Source organism: Thermobia domestica, chromosome 10 (genome assembly GCF_964235325.1).
Source record: "Thermobia domestica chromosome 10, izTheDome1.hap1.1, whole genome shotgun sequence".
NCBI classification, from domain to species: Eukaryota; Metazoa; Arthropoda; class Insecta; order Zygentoma; family Lepismatidae; genus Thermobia; species Thermobia domestica.
The window spans coordinates 247,744,578-247,758,387 of record NC_137463.1 but is presented as its reverse complement, the minus strand read 5'-3'; the positions used below and the strand labels follow the sequence as shown (position 1 = coordinate 247,758,387).

The following is a 13,810-nucleotide window of genomic DNA, read 5'->3' as shown; positions in this document are numbered from 1 at the left end:
AACAGAGTTCTTGATATGTCTCAGGGGGTACGTGAAGGTAAGCAGAAAGGTAACAAATGGAATCGAAGATAATAAACAGGTTGGGCTAGTTACTACCATTTAAATCAGTTTTTTTTATGCCCCCCCCCCTCAAATTTTACATGTCAGAGACGCCGGTGCTTTTAATAAACTGTTTCTAGGTCAACAGAATTTAATAATTGTTCATATTACTAATGGCAAAATTTACAGAAAATTGTTGAATATTTTTCTTCTTTGGAAACTTATGTTGGTCAATATTGACAGAACCTAGAACATATTATTGTGATATTACAACTTTGATCTATTTTTCATGCACTGCAGCCGTGCATATTTAAAAAGAAATCGACTGTCTGTATTAATATGAACAACACTAAGAAAGATTCTGCTTTGTAACTATCTTAGTCACATCTTTAAATAAAACGTTTTTCTAGGAAACCATACATATCGAACTTAAGTTTTTCAGTTTTATATATATATATAGCTTATATAATAATATTTAAACATATAAATTTATACATATTGTTATTTTTAATTGCAGTTAAATCCTCAACACACAATTCCAACTATTAATGACAATGGATTTGTGTTATGGGACAGGTATGAATTAATGTGTTTATTTTCCTTTGTTAATATTATAATTTCCAAGGATCTTATAAAATAGAGGATCTGCTCTTACAACAAAATCTTGAAGCCATACGTCACAGTTTCGCCACCTCCGCCCACTCTGCCCACTCCGCCCAATAGGATCGCAATGTTTTGAGCCAATAATCATGGCGGAAACGAAAGTAGCCAATCAGACGATGCAAGAAACGAGAGTAGCCAATCAGACTTGGCGATGCTCGATTGTTTTTTGGCTTCATTGATTTAATAGGATGGATACATATGGGGAGATCCTCTATTTTATAATATTCTTGGTAATTTCAGTAAATTTGTTATACATATTTCAGTTTTATAATCTTTTATTTAAAAAAAATGTCCATAATAGCAAAAAAAAAAAAAAAAGAAAAAAGAAAAAAAGAAAAAGAAAAAAAGAAAAAATTTGGAGAAGACAATTGTGGAATTATAGTGTATCAAAAGGAGGTATTATAGTATTTATCCAAGCTAAGATTATTATTATTATATTATTAGGACACCGATATACTTAAAATACTTTTCAAATTGCCTCTTGTGTAACTATTGGTGGAATAGACCTGCTAACAGCTCAAACTACTCTATAGACGTTAGACGTAAATGAAACACATCTTCAGTATATGATTTTTATTTCTGTAACGCAGACTTACAGAAGGTTCTTCGGTTTGTTAAAAAAAAAAAAAAAAAAAAAAAAAATTAATGAAATCATTTATTAAATGTGTGTATGTATTAACAGCACGCATTTTAAATTTTCATCAGTTCACACTCTCAAAACCTCTATTGATGCGTAGCGTATTAATTGGGTATTGTTATTATTATTGCTGCATACGTATAATTATTTAGAAATGTATTTCTGATACCAATTTAGAGCTAAACACTCTTGCTTCTATTCAGTTGATAGTAAAGTAGGGTCTCTCTCACTCTATGTTAATGGAGTACAGCAAATGTTAATAGCATCAGCTCCATAAACATACATATGACGATAGGGTTGCAATATTTGTTTTTACTATGTCGAAATCAGCAACCTGTTTTCAAAAAAAAAAAAAAAAAAAAAAGCTTTCTTCTTCAAAATAACTTGTCGATTTTGACGAAAAATACATATAACAGTGTCTCAGTGTACATCACGTGAAGGAATTTGGTTTGGTTTTCAGTAAACCAATCTCTTTAACAAGCAAAATTTTACCAATCCTAGACTTAAGTATATCAATTTACCTCAGAGTAAGTGAAGTATACTTTTAAGATGTATGAATGGAGAACATTGTAGTCGAATAAAAAAATCATTTAGTTTCATTTTAGCTTGGTATGCACAGACAGATTAGTATTTTGCATCCTGAACATTATACTAACCTGCTAATCGCAACTGAATTACGGCTGGTCTATCAAGGAAGGATGATATTTATAATTACTCCCGTAGGAATACATAGAGAATCGATTTTCGATTGTCCATATCTTGGAATCAACTAGATGGATCGATCACCTTCAACTCGACTCGTAACCTTGGCTCCCTACACCGTGGCCAAAATTGATGGTGGTCCATCAAGTAGTTCTTGAGAGTGTGTCTTTCGGACGAACACACGGACAGACAGAGTAAATATTTTAAGGAATTTGGACGAACACATGGACAGAGTAAATATATAAAGGAGTTTGGACGGACACATAAACAATCATGATAAACATATAAAGGAGTTTGGAAGAACACACGGACAGACAGGGTAAATATATGAAGGAGTTTGGACGGACACACAAACAGACAGGGTAAATATATAAAGGAGTTTGGACAGACACACGGACAGAGTAAATATATAAAGGAGTTTGGAAGGACACTGGACAGACAGGGTAAATATGTAAAGGAGTTGGGACGAACACACAAACAGACAGGGTAAATATATAAAGGAGTTTGGACAGACACACGGACAGAGTAAATATATAAAGGAGTTTGGAAGGACACTGGACAGACAGGGTAAATATGTAAAGGAGTTGGGACGGACACACAAACAGACAGGGTAAATATATAAAGGAGTTTGGAAGGACACTGGACAGACAGGGTAAACATATAAAGGAGTTTGGACGGACATACGGACAGACAGGGTAAATATATAAAGGAGTTTTGAATTTACACACGGACAAATAGGATAAATATATGTATAAAGTAGTTTCTGGTAAATTAAACTTGTTAAAAAAATTCAGTTTTAACTTTGTATGTTGTTTAGTTCAGTAATCATAAATACTTACTACCGATGATTATATTTTCCATAATAACAATAAGGCTTGGCGGAATTTCAGTTTCTTTAAAAGACGGAAGTTCTCTACACTCGCCTAGAGTGTATTTCGGTTTTGCCCCTATGCTCCTTAAAAATAGATATAATGCATAACGAATGCTGTAGTTAAAGAACTATTTGCTTTTTCTTCTTCCAGCTGTAAAGATTACTTTCTTTTTCGTACATATTCCTATTTCTTAATATGTTATTATTGAGATTCCTTAAATGTGTGTATCTTCTGTCAAACGTACTCAGCAATTTGTAACTTTAAAGTTAATCGACGTACCCGAGTCTATAAATGTGTTTTATTTGCCGATTACGTCAAATATTATTACAGGAAATTCAGGGTAAGTCATTGAAAATATTTCAAACATTGCATTTACTTGATTAATCAATTAAATGGTTAAATATCAATTAATTAGTTTTAAATAACGATAAAGCCACTTTGCTAAATGTTTATTATTCTCTTCAAAGTAAACGTATTCCTTACATAATGGTAAATAATAAAAAGATCAACTTTTCTAGTTTAACTAAATCTCTTGGTGTTAACATTAGTTTCAATTTAAATTGGAATGAATACATTAAAAAAAATAAGTAATATTTGCTTTGATCTTTGTAGACTGAGTAGTGGTGTCAGCCACAACACCCGTACTTCGTCTACAATGCAAAATTCTAGTCGTTATTAAGTTGCCGTGTTGTTTTCTGGGCTTACAACAGTGAATATGTTAATCGTTTTTGATTTCGAAAAGAAGGCACTAAAGGTTATGTTTCAAGGTTTTGTAAAAATTATTTTGTTTACCGTAAGTTATAAACATTTATTTATAAAAGAACAGTAACGTCCAAAATTACAATATTCAACTCGTTACTAATTTACATGTTACTCTGCAATATTTCGTAATCTTTTCAAAACAGCACATATTTAAACTGCTCAAAAGTTTTCAAGAAATTAACCGAGTTTCTAAACGAATATATATATATATATATATATATATATATATATATATATATATATATATATATATATATATATATATATATATATATATATATATATATATATATTGTGTTTTAGCCACAACTTAATAACATTTACTTACTTAAAAGCTATAACTTGTAACACACATATATAATTAATTATTTACGGTTCCAGTTTGTTTAAAATTACTTTAGTATCCACCAAAACTTACCACGATAATTATTTCAATAAATTAAACTATTTTTGTTACTTTTTAAGCTTTGTATTTGCTTAATACTTATCATTCATTTCGCAGAAATTAAAAATATACTTCAATCAGTTATGGCTTCCTCACTTATATCTTTAACAGCATAAATAAAACAAGTTTAAACAAGTCTGGCCACAACATTTGTTATCATAAGGTACGGACTATTATACTTGTTGCCCTTATTCCCCTATAACTAAATATAGATAAGCGTTATCGTTGCATACTGTAAGTAAATGAAGTAAATATTATTGCTCTACGTAAGTGATATTACTGTAAATGAATGTTATTGCTCTAAGTAAACTTTACTACTTTAAGTAAATGTTATCGCTCTAAGTAAATGTTATTACTGTAAGTAAGTAAATTTTATTGCTCTAACTTACTAAATGTTATTACTTTATAAATGAGTGTTATGAGGACAATACATAAATCTCCTTCAGTATTAATTATGTTACAAATATATATGTAATGTTTTAGAAGACATTTTTATTGAGGTCTTCCTGTAATTATAAGATTTTGTTCAAAGAATGTATATCATTTTGTAATTTTGATAACTGTTTACTTACTCGGAAACAATCTCAATTCTATGCCAAACAAGCTAATAAATAAAAAAGTAAATATACGTAGTTTCAATAATGTTAACTAATTGGTATTATAAATGTTTTTTTCGTTAGTGCACCTAAATAATTTATTGCTTTTTGCATTTTAAAAACACACTAATATTTAAGAAATTCTGTGATTAAACCATCTTTTTTTTTTAATTAATAACAAGGTTATTCAATTTTTTTATATTCAGCCATATTATTCAGTTTAATGAAAATGTATGTTTTTAAAGTGTGAAAAGCGGCAAGTTATTTAGGTGCACTTAAGAAGGAGAGATGTTTGTGTTTAAAATGCGAATTAGATCATCCTATTGAAAACTGCCAGTATATTTTAGAGACTGTCAATTATCTTCAAACTTATAAATTTTTTAGTGCGTTTTTTGACAGAAAACACACACACACACACAAGAATCTCAGTAATATGTGAGGAATAGGAATATGTGAATTTAAAAAAAAAATATCTTTATTGCCGCAAAAAGCAAAACCGAATAGATTTTGAAACATTGTACCTATTTATTAACTATATCTGTCTTCAGAGAACATAGAGATGAATGTGAAAAATATAGACATATGCTTCTTACGTTTTCTAAAGTAAATACGCATAAATGCAAGATGTTTCCATGAATTTGGGTAAAACTTAAAGTGATGTTGGACAATGGCAACATTTAGTTATTCACCATTGTATTGCAAGAAGTTGTTAAATTATGTTTAATTAACCGAAGTTTATCTATTCCAGCCATGCCATTGCTGCGTATCTCGTTGGAACTTACGGAAAAGATGACAGTCTTTACCCAAAAGACTTAAAAAAGCGAGCGATTGTGGATCAAAGAATGCATTTTGATACTGGAGTCCTATATCCGAAAATTAGCAATATTGTTGTAAGTTTATTTCCCTATGTATAAATAATGAATTATATCTTTTCTTAAATGTGAGTTAGTGAGCAGAACTATATTAGAGGCGACAAAAATATAGGAATAGAAAAAAGCGAGCATTGAGCATCTAACTGTGGTTGTCATCTTCAGGGGTCAAAACAGGAAAAGAAGCCTTGAAACAGTTTTGGTAAAATTAAACATAGAAATAAGGAAAGAGATGTATTTAATAAAAATACTAAACACACAATAACTGAGAAGGTTATTGTGGCGAGAAGCGATTATTGTTACTAAATAATGTCAAGAATTCGAAGAGAAAAAATTGTGGGTTGTGGATCGGTGTAAAGCGTTACGGATGTGTTCTTTGATAGGATAATTAAATTACATTTTACGTGACGCTCTGGCCTCTACACTTCCCTGACAAATCTTTAAATTTAAAAGAAAATCTGAAGATTAACTATACTTCAGATCAAAATTTCAACGGAAAGTACTAGTTTCCTCATTAGAATATCAAAACTTACATTGAATCTCTTAAATCTTTGCACTAACTGTTCTTACTGACAATTCTCCAAATTAGTTCGGTAAACTGTTCTTTTAATGCTTTATGTTCGGTTTCCTAAACTGCAACAGACTACAACACGTCTTGCTACTAGAATAAGCTTTTTACTTACTACATGCTGTGTTAATCTTGGTTCAGCTGTTTTTTTATGAATATTTTAATAGTTTTTAATTTTTTTTAACCTATTACTCTCCCTCTCCCCCATGAAGATAACAGCCCAGTTAGCTGATGAAATTATTTTATGAAGATAAATTTTTACTTTCAGAACTGCATTATTTTTGCCTTTTAGATATTTTCACATAATATTGATCTGTGCTTTTTCGCACGGAACTTCCTGTTTAACATCTCGGTAGATAGGTTTATAATTATCACGGAATAAGATACGAGTATATGGGTAAAAATAGCTACTCTAGACTTAAATTGCATTAACTTGTACAGCATACAGGATTATCAATCTGCAGTTATTTAGAAACCTGGACTTCCAAACTACAGTAAAATCTAGAAACGCAAGTTTCTATTAAATTGTGAGGTTGCCAGTGTTTATGGCTCTTAGAGTTTCCTAATTATTCACTTTAAATATCTGATATCTCCTGCTTTCCAGTAATATGTTTTACGAACTATTGAGTGCAGGGGTTGAGCTTTTGAGTTTCTGAAATTACGTAAGGAAAACGTCTCTACACTATATCAACAGACGGGGTACCTGCTGAGCTAATATTTTGTTGACTCTCATTAACCTCATGAATAGTTATTCTTCTGTATTTGTGCAAGAGATTCCTTCACGGTAGCGATGTCAACGTCATTTACAGATGTATTTGGTCGCCCACAATGGAAATCGTCTTCTAGGAATGTTCTGCCAGCTTTATATCGATAAATCGTACTTCTGGATCTTTCAGACTCCCCAAGCATTCCTTGTAATCGTCGAACTATTTCAGAGGTTTTAACATCCTATATTTTCAGAGAAAGAAAAGAATGTTTCTTCGAGATTTAGCCACGTTTTCCATTTTTTGAAAATTATAATTGTAGAGTGACTAAATAACCCTGACCGGCGTTGACTAATATCGTTGTATAAACATGTTACGACTTGTTTATACTTATTAGCTTTATATAATGCAGCGACACAGCAATGACCAGAACCTGGAAATATCCTTCAAATTTCGTTCTAATTAAAGACTAAATTTTCAAATCGTATGGTGTAAAACCCGATCTGATGTTTAAGAAAATAAAATAGCTTGACCACATCATATGGACGCATTGTGAAACATCTTATGTGTGTTGCTTCTGTGTTTAAGTAGTTCCTCGAATTAATCATGCTTTTTCTTTTTAGATAAATGTACTGTACAAGGGAGAAAAGACTATTAGTGACGCAATAATTCAACAAGTGCACCAAGCGTATGAGTTTCTAGAAAAGTGCTTAGAAATGCATGCATGGATAGCAGGAGATGAAATGACAATTGCTGATTTTGCCATCGTTGCATCTGTTTCTACTTTTGATGTAAGATGAAAACATTCTCTTTTTATAGATATGTTAATCTTTAGTTTAGCTGTAATACTTAGACATGATTTTTTTAAAAATACATTTCACAACTTAAAATTGCAAGAAAAGCTTATTTCTGACCTCGTTTAATAGCTCTGTGTTTATAATACACTCTACTTACAATAAAACTAGTATTATTATGCCTGCATATTTATCCATTTGATATAGTTTGAAGAACTCTATTGTTCCTTTCATCTGGTATGATACGTTGAACAAGAATTTTAGGAAGACATACAAACAAACAAAAATCAAAAGATTGCGATCTTGGCCAATAATTAGTTTTTGGATCAGAGCCCCAAAATTTTTGAACGGCCTCTAAATTAAGTTACCGTATTTTCTTCAAAATAAGCACATTATACTGAGTTAACTGATAGTTTGGGTTTGGGTACACTATATGTAGCTCTCCAGATATAAGTCGTTTATTTAAAAAAAAAAAAAAAAAAAAAAAAAAAAAAAAAAGCGAAATATATTGGATCTCTTGATCCAAAAAATTAAGGCAAGAACTTACCTATTTAATAAATCAGTTTTAAATGCACAGGAACTATAAAATCTTCACGAGAAAGCAAAGTACAATCACTGTCCAGGAAGAATTCACATAACTAACTTGTCCAAAACATGAACAAGAAAATATTGTAAATTAAAATACGATCAACAATGAGTTTTTGCTGTCCAGTAAGCACAACTTGGGTTTTCTTACTATGTTAGAGCCAAATTTCATGAAGATCGTTGAATGGTATAAATATTCATCAATAAAATAGACATACCACACACAAATAGCAAATACAGAATTAACATACCATATATTGATATGTAAAACAATCTGAATAGGAAATAATATATACGACGTTAAACACAAAATCAACTCAACTATCCTTTAGACAAAAAATCGTCGTTAGAAATGTAAATCGGAGGTGAAAGCAAGAATAGCATGAAAAACTCCTTTAGGAAAAAAGAGAACATTTTGTAGATTATAAATTATGAACAATATTAATGAGAATAATAAATTAGGGAATTATTTGACGCGTCTCGTTAAATTAATAAAATGAGTGTTTACCGAGAAAGTGTTTTGATTTATTGAGACTCAGAACTGTTTCAGTGAATCCTCTCACCTTCCTCAGTTGGCGGAACATGTTGTTAAAGTCTTCCCACGCCTTAAGGCTCGTATGTTAGGATCTTCATTTCAGAGTGTCTACTGAATTTCATTTTCAAAATTCCAGTATATTTCCAGTATATTCAGTATAACAATTAGCAAAATTTCTGTACCTAATACAATGATTTTTTAAAAGTTTTTTTTTTAGAAATAATTACACTCCTGATTTCAGGTTTGTAATTTGTTTTACCGTCAAAGAAATATTTTATTTTTAATAAATTTAGCTAACCTTGATTTTTTTTAAATACAATGATTTTTTAACATTTTTAAAGGTCCTCTCAACTCCACTCCTCCCACTGCTTTAAAATGTCTCATTGCAAAATATAAAGAAGTCTTGCTTCGGAAAAATTTACAGTCTCAATGGCTACAAAATAGTTTCTAAGACTATTGAAACAATTACAAAAAAAGTATTGTGGACAAGTTACCAGTTACATGATTTTTCCAGTATGTGGATCAAAATTCTAGTATATTTCCAGTATTTTCAGTGTCAAAATTAAATTCCAGTATAATTCAAGTATTTCTAGTATTAGTAGACACCCTGTTTTAGTTACAGATTAGAACATGAACTTGCTAAATGTGTAAAGAAATTTGTTCACCTGAAATCAAGTTGAGTATGCAGTTTCTCTTCTTTCAATTACATTAACTGAAATTCCCTTATTTTAGTTGAGAATTCCATAAAGCTGTTGAGTTAACAGCGTAAATATGTTATTGTACAGTATTATTAGCGATTAACGATGAAAGAAAAGAAATGTCCGAAGATGAGATATCGATAAATCTTATTGAGCTGAACAAAATTATGAGCATCAGTGCCAAAGCTCATGCGTAGTTTTCGAGTAAACTGATGAAAACAATAGGGTTGCCATACTTCAAAAATAAAAATCCGGGACGCTGCTAAATTACTAGAATCTTTGGAATGCTTAAAATGAAAATAAGTGTTACATACTAATTTACTTTCTCCCATTAGATAGAGTTCAAGTATTACGTAATCAAATTTTTATTCATTTCAGTAGACCTTCTCCTCCCTAGTTAAGCAAACGTAAGCAGAAGATTTACCCCCTCCCCCTGGCAAGCAAGTTTTTTTTATTTAATTTGTCAGGATCTGTTATGTTTCGGGGCTTTCAGGGACAGAATGCTTCGTTTAATGTCAAAGTAGTTAAATCGTGAACCTAGTTAAATCCATGTTTTATGTATTCAATTTTTTTTTTTTTTTTTCAACTTTTGAATTGCCATACTCAGCATTCGTCCTGGGGTAAGTTGAATAGAATAATCACATACCGTTACCTAATCCTGTGAAAAAAGCAAACTATAATATTCAATTTCTTTCTTCTTCACTGAAATCCGGGACATTTATGCGTGCCGAGAAATATTTTCGGGACGCCAGGACGCAGATCTCGATTCCGTGACGGTCCCGGATTTTTCGGGACGAATGGCAACCCTAGAAAATAATGAATTTGTAAACTTAAAAATTGGTGCTCTACGAGAACCATGCTACTTATTGAGGTAAAACTGATATTCAAATATACTTGTTAACCCTTATATACATGGAAAATGAGGGTATCGATTAAAAATCAATTGTTTTTCAGAAATTTGAAAGAAATTTGAGAAATGCCTTTGCACGGAAAAGAAAATATTGTATGAATAAAAGTCATCAAATTTTGGATTTCCTGTGCTATATATAAAGGGAGATGTGAAGCAAGAAAATCGGCTTAGGGTCTAAGAGACTCCACGTGTGCATCCAAGTGTTACGGCTCCTCTCTAAGCTTACCTCGACTTTTTTTTTAAAAAAAATAGTGAATATGTCCAAAACAATGAAGAATATCTAAAATGTAGAAATAAAATGAAATATCTCAGTTTAACGTCCTACGGTTATACCCTTCAGCCTAAGGGAGATTGATGATTAAGATAAGTGAATGATGAAAAAGAGTTGATGGAATAAGATTGGGGGAGGATACGGGAGTATCTCGAGAAAACCTACTAACACGATGTTGTTTAACACAAACTTACTATATTATATATAAAGTATACACGGAGTTTAAGTATTCTTAGGCTTTGCACCTACAATAAGTCTATATGCTCTTTGTTATAATACAAATAAACGTTTGCTAGCTGTACTGTTCCCCCAAAATATTATTCCATATCTAATGTGTGACTCAAATAAACCTGATAATATCATTCATCTAGTACTTTCATTTGCTGCAAATTACATTTTTATAGCAAAGCATATTTTTTTAGGCTTATTAGCTAAATGTTGGATATGAGTGTACTATTTTTAGATTTTCATTTATTAACAAACGAAAACTTTTTACGTTACATTCTCTTTACATAATGAAAGTTTACTGTTATTGTTTAACCTGTGTTTACTTTTGAGTTTGTTGTGTTGAAACTACTGTGCTAAAATTACTTGTTAAATCCGTAATTATAAAAATCACTTCTTCTTCATTATTGGCTATAATAGCCAAGCTTGTATCGTTAGCATAAAGAGTTGTTCTTATTGATTGTAGTATTAGAGGTAAATCATTAACAAATATTATGAAAAGAACTGGTCCTAATTTTGATCCTTGTGGTACTCTAGAAGGTATACTATTACTTTCTTGTTCTTTTTCCATTTGAACCTGTAATCGTATCTTAACTGCTTGTGAACGATTTTTAAGATAAGATTTAAATAAATTGTTTACGTGCTCTTTAATTCGATAATTTTTCATTGTTCCTAGAAGCTCTTCGTGTGGAAATAAATCAAAAGTTTTTGATAAATTCAAGAGTATTTCAGCACATGCTAACTTCCCATCCACTGTTTCTCATGCGTATTTTAAATAACTAAAAATAACTGTGTCGTTTGGCCTTTTCAAAAACTATTTTGTGCACGAGACTTAATATTATATCTTTGAAGATGGTGTGTAAGTTGAGCATTTACCAACACTGCTGTATGATCTTTGAGAAAACTAAAAGTTGTGAAACAGGTCTAAAATTACCAATACTTTCTTTTCTTTTGATCCTTGTTTTGAAACTTGTTGTTATAACTTGTGCCAAAATCCTTTCAAATGATTGAATATGCTTAATTTCATCATCTTCCCTTCTTGCGTAATGCAGGCGACACACTGAGATCCAACTGAGACTCCACTTTACGCTTCGTAGTTTTCCGTTTTCTAGTAAATATGCACAGGATTATCTAAAACATAAAGTATTCTGAGAGTACATTAATTTTCGGACGAAATAAATAGAACTAGTAAGTGAACTACTTATTTTTTTACAAATTCTTATGAACACTCATCAGTTCATACCCTTAAATCATTTAACACGAAGTTTCGCCAAACTGAAGAAGGTGATAGTATGCGCTGAAACCGTATTAGGTCTCAAAAAATCGATGCATTTCATGGTAATTTTCCACTTCATGAGGAAAAACCATATGTTAAAACAGAGAGATTAAAAGAAGGACCTAGCACTTAGAATTTTTTTTATTTGGGTAAGTGACCATCCAGTAATGGCAGAGGACTTGTAATGGTAACACAACTAATATTTCTATCATTAACATTTCATTTTCGAAAGAGGACAATAGTTTATGATTTTTTACTACTAATATCTTATTTCTTTTCTAGGCTATTGGTATTGAAGTGTTTGATTTCCCGAAGTTATCATCGTGGTATTTAAAATGTCAAGAAACGATGGTGGATTATGTGGAAGCTAATCAAACAGGAGCTGATGCCTTTGCTGAACTTATAAAGGAGCGTCTTGTGAATAATAATGCTTGTTGACCAAGTACTCTTTTTCAAATATGCTTTCAACCAGTTGTTTCATATTTTTTATATTTTAAAAGTTTATTTTTTTAAAATAAAATTATTTTAAATAACTGATTTTCTTTTCGTAGCATTTGAATTGAACAATTCTCACCTATCATAATTTTGAAATGTTTGGCTAAGTCTGAACATTTCCAGTTGAACTTTTATTTGTATTAACCTAATAAGTTAATAATATTAATAATGGCGTCTATTGAAATATTTATATATGCAAACCTAGGCCTTAGACAAGAAGTAGATTCTCAGAGTTTAAGTTCTCACTTCTGCAGTGTTAATTTAAAATCACATATCATTATGCTTCATCAGAAGCGACGCAAATACCTTCTTATTTCTTAACTGTAGATTATGCATGAAAATATAGCAGATTCCTCAATATAAAGGCACAAGAGTTCTTGAGAAGTCGACGCATCGTTGTCAATAATGCTACAGAGTACCTGATTTACTATAAATTTTTCGAGTTTACGGAGGGTTGATTCTCCTAAGATGGACGACCTTTGCACACAGGTATGTTCATGACATTCCCCGTTATCACAAGTGATTATCCACGATATGGCCACGAGCCTTGACTATTGCTCTGCAACGTTATTTACACTTTAGCAGTGCTTGACGAGGATAGGAAAATGGAATTATAGACCACAATGCTTCTATAGGGTTTCTAGATTTCGCTAATGTGGTGGAATGGACGCCTTCGTGCGAGACCTTGTGTCAAGTCAGTTGGGAACTTCTCACGGATGGGCGAAAAAGAATAACAGATACTTCACTTTCAGTTTTCATCCATCGATAAACCCACTGAATTCCAAGCGACGTGACTAAATTTTTTGTCTATGTGCAGGGACCATACTGACCTTGAAAGTCAGAGAAATTAATATGATGAGACATGTGTAATGCTCCACTATAATTGGCATTACAGTACTCGTAATAATTGTTTGTTAGTTTCTTGTTTATTGTTGTATAAATTAAAATAATATTTCTTTTACATCTTCATGTATGTTTAATAATGTTATATATGTATCATAATTAACCTGCACGAGTACACAGTATATGGACGTATATAGTCAACTTGGAAGTTTGGTCTGGACCGTAAAGATTTTAAATTTATTCTGAAACAGAAAAATAACGAAAACAAATTCTCTGAATCGATGAACAACGAGTTTGCTGTTTAGTGCTATTATCTGTGTA

The 13,810-nt window shown here is 31.2% G+C and overlaps 1 protein-coding gene across 1 annotated transcript in view; it reads left to right on the top strand.

The window, feature by feature from the left end:
- The window catches only part of LOC145661885 (glutathione S-transferase 1-1-like), a 95,339-nt gene extending 82,661 nt beyond the window's left edge, over positions 1 to 12,678 (top strand). The window contains exons 7-10 of the mRNA XM_081727227.1: positions 557 to 615; positions 5,465 to 5,606; positions 7,481 to 7,648; positions 12,434 to 12,678. Coding sequence (XP_081583353.1) covers positions 557 to 615; positions 5,465 to 5,606; positions 7,481 to 7,648; positions 12,434 to 12,589 — 525 coding nt within the window. The 3' untranslated portion in view covers positions 12,590 to 12,678. The remainder of the gene's footprint in view (positions 1 to 556; positions 616 to 5,464; positions 5,607 to 7,480; positions 7,649 to 12,433) is intronic.
- Positions 12,679 to 13,810: the final 1,132 nt, after the last annotated feature.